The sequence below is a fragment of the Dysidea avara genome, chromosome 9, assembly GCF_963678975.1.
Source record: "Dysidea avara chromosome 9, odDysAvar1.4, whole genome shotgun sequence".
Taxonomy (NCBI): Eukaryota; Metazoa; Porifera; class Demospongiae; order Dictyoceratida; family Dysideidae; genus Dysidea; species Dysidea avara.
This window is the reverse complement of record NC_089280.1, coordinates 19268834-19272402: the sequence shown is the minus strand read 5'-3', so window position 1 is coordinate 19272402 and position 3569 is coordinate 19268834. Positions and strand designations below refer to the sequence as shown.

Genomic DNA, 3569 nt, shown 5'->3' with positions numbered 1-3569 from the left:
TAGTTTGCTTTTGCGTGATGCAATTAAGACTTTCTTTTTCTTTTATTAAATTGAAATGTTGTACTGTGAAAATATGCAGCTACTTAGTTCATATATGCAAATAATTTGGTAACATTACGGTACTAACGAAAGAGATTTATGGCGGGTGACTAGCCACCCCATCTATAAATTTTCAAATAGTGGTTCATGCATATGAACAAAAAGGAATCAAATGAATCTTCAAACCATACTCCCAGCTGCCCTAAACAGATTTTGTAACCATTTTGGCAACAGTTTGGTTTATATGTTTTGTCTAGTTAAGTGCAACCAAGTAATGATACTTTACTTAATAAAAAATGTACATAAAATGCTCTGTCTGCATGTACAATAACATTATGGTGAACACACTCTAACAAAAATACAGTCATCCTTAAGGAACTAACAAGTGGCAGTAATCTTACTGAGGTCTTGGCGGGAAACAAAACTACTGTGGCCAAGACCAGCTTCAGCCATGTCATTATGAAATATTCTATGAGTTACATTTCTGTCATGAACATAATCAATGAAGGGAAATCTTTGTGAATAGTGTTGATCATCATTAATCTGATTTAACAAGGTTACCTGAAGCTCAATTTTTAATGGCCAACTCAGGTCATTATCATGTCGACCTCGCATCAATCGTAAAAACATTGAACAATGAGTGCCTTCATGATTACCATGACCGCCAACATCAACACATAGCCGTATCCTGTATCCCGTGATGTCAGTATAAAAAGGGTTACTATACCAGTCTCTCTGAGTTTTCAACTTCTTTGCAACGCCCGTCATCTTAAAAGTCACTGGAATAATTTGGTTTCCACGCAATGATGCTTGGGTGGCTGAATGTAATTGCCTAGACCATATCATTGGAGCAGGTTTAGCTGGCACCAAATTACTTGCACTAGCATCACTTGCAAAATTACTTGCACTAACATTACTTTGATGCAGGAGCAGTTCAAGAGTAGTGATTCTATTAGCAAACTGGCTCTTGACATCAGACAGTTCCCCTTTAGTCCTTGTTAGTTCTTTCAGTGCTTCATTCAGCTTGACATTAGTCGCATCCAACTCTAGTTTGGTTTCGTGTTTAGTTTTGCTCAACTCACCCCTGGTTTCATCCAGCTTATACTTGGTTAACTGTAAGTGATACTCCATCTTCTCCCTGTTGTGTTCCTTTTGTGCTTGACGTGTCATTCTCACCTCACATCCCATAGTATGATACTCACAATTGATCACTTCCAGTGGACATCCGCTCCTATGCTTACTCATGTCTTTACGAGGAATACATATAGCCTCCTCACACTTATTAGGACAAGCCAGTGGATATTCATCACACTCTTCCTTATGTTTCCCCTCTATAAACTGATGTTCTCCTCTAAGTTGACAGTATGGGCAGTCCACCTTACGACATGGACACTCAGTCTCAACATGTTTGGTTAAATCTCGTCGTTGTATTATTCCACCACACCCACTAATACATAGCAAATCTTCATACTCACAACCTCCATCCTTCATAAGATGATTGTCAATGTAGTTAACTTCACCTTGCCACTCACAACCTTTCCCTCCGTTTGTACAGTACACGTGAAGACTTTTAACTTCTCTGTCTATTTGCTTGTTGGGAAATGTAACGAAGTCTTCACCACGACACACCGGACAGATGTTATTGACAATGCTTTTAGCTTCCTTCATACCGTCAAGACAAGACTTACAAAACACATGTCCACAACACATTGTGAGGTAAGGGTCTCTACTGGGAAGGTGACATATTTTGCACACGACTCTGTCTGGAGGTGAGCTGACAAACTGGTACTCGAAACCACCAGTACAAAGAACAATTGCCATGTTTGTGCCTCGGTAACTATGAATTTACGCGCCGTTCAATTCTGCAGTCCTCTCCCTCTTCTCGCCTAGATAAGCGCCCCATGGTCAACTAAAATTATTTATTTATGATGTGCACTTACCGTACGACAGGAAATTTTGACGAATTTTTGGTGTCGTCAATATTAAATTCGTCAAACTTTTACTGAATAAACGCCCCTATTTGTATAAATTTTTGTGTTGTGTGCGGGTTATGCGGCTGTGATCGAAGTGTGAAAGGACTCACTGACTTTCAAGCTAAGAATGTCAATTTTGCAGTACTATAAAGTCATCAAGAAGTCGAGAAGTAATGATCAAGTAGATTTTTTTTTTTTTTTAATTTATTTAAACAGGGAAGGTAGCATCAGCAAAGCTGTTTTTCAGCTACGCCCTGTATACAGCATACATGTATAAAACTACATACATTTACAAATTAATATTAACTACAATTATATTGTTCTAAATAGCTACTCCTGAATTGAAATAAAGTTGATGCGTGATACAAAGCAGCTGGCAGAGCGTTCCACAATATAGTACCTCTGTAATATAGGCTTCTTTTCCCATAATTAGTCCGTAGCTGTGGAACAAACAAGCGATGAGCATTTCTGCTGATACGTCCCGTAACATTAACAGCTTCGTTATCTGCGGCGATTTTACCAGATCCACGTGGTCCACTATCGGATGAAGTGCCAACAGATGCTATTACAGCTGCCAACGCTGCTGTCGCAAAGGCCATCACTAAGTGTGAAGCGTCACGAAATGAAAAGGGGCCGTATTTATACTTAACAGACGCGCAACGTTGTGAAAAAAGCTGCTGTCATTGGAACAACTGACACGTTGCGATACTACGCTCATCGATTTCCTGCACTTCGGTTGACAGAACCCACAGTTAGGCGACTGAAGAATGATTACAATGATTTTGTAAAAGATCTCCCTCAAGACAAGAGAAAGGAACTTAAAGAGTTGTCTCGCAAAAATAAGCAGGGCAGACCACTTCTGCTAGGCAACGAGTTGGACAAGCAGGTCCGAGACTACATTAAGTACCTTCGTATGCGTGGAACTGCTGTTAATACTGCAGTGGTAATGGCATCAGCAGAAGGTATTGTTAAAAGCAAGGATGCCAATTTACTCAAAGAGGATGGTGGATTTGGAGGGATTGAAATAACCAAAGGCTGGGCCCAAAGTTTGTTGAGCCGCATGGGGATGGTGAAACGTAAGGCTTGCAGTAAGAACAAGGTTGCACCTGAACAGTCAAAGAACAGTTTTTATTGGACATCAAACAACTTGTTGATTTAGAAGACATTCCACCTGCACTGATCATTAACTGGGACCAGACAGCTATAAACTATGTTCCGCCAGCATCATGGACGATGGAAGTTGAAGGGAGTAAAAGAGTAGACTTGGCCGGTAAAGACGACAAAAGGCAGATCACTGCTTGTTTTGCTGGCACGATGGAAGGCGATTTTTTACCACCCCAGTTAGTGTATGAAGGTAAAACGCCTCGTTGTCTTCCACAAGTCAATTTTCCCGATGACTGGCATGTAACTTATTCAAGTACTCACTGGTGCAATGAGACCACTATGCAAGACTACATTGATGAAATCATTTTACCTTACATTAGTATGAAGAGGAAGGAGATGAAGCTACCATCAAATCATCCTGCACTGCTGCTGTTCGATAATTTTAAAGCACAG

General features: G+C 40.2%; 1 protein-coding gene across 1 annotated transcript; it reads right to left on the bottom strand.

Moving 5' to 3' along the window:
* Nucleotides 1-309: 309 nt before the first annotated feature.
* Nucleotides 310-1949, bottom strand: LOC136266429 (TNF receptor-associated factor 5-like). Its single transcript, XM_066061448.1, has one exon. It carries the CDS (start codon nt 1858-1860, stop codon nt 418-420), a length of 1443 nt encoding a protein of 480 aa, XP_065917520.1. The 5' UTR covers nt 1861-1949; the 3' UTR covers nt 310-417.
* Nucleotides 1950-3569: the final 1620 nt, after the last annotated feature.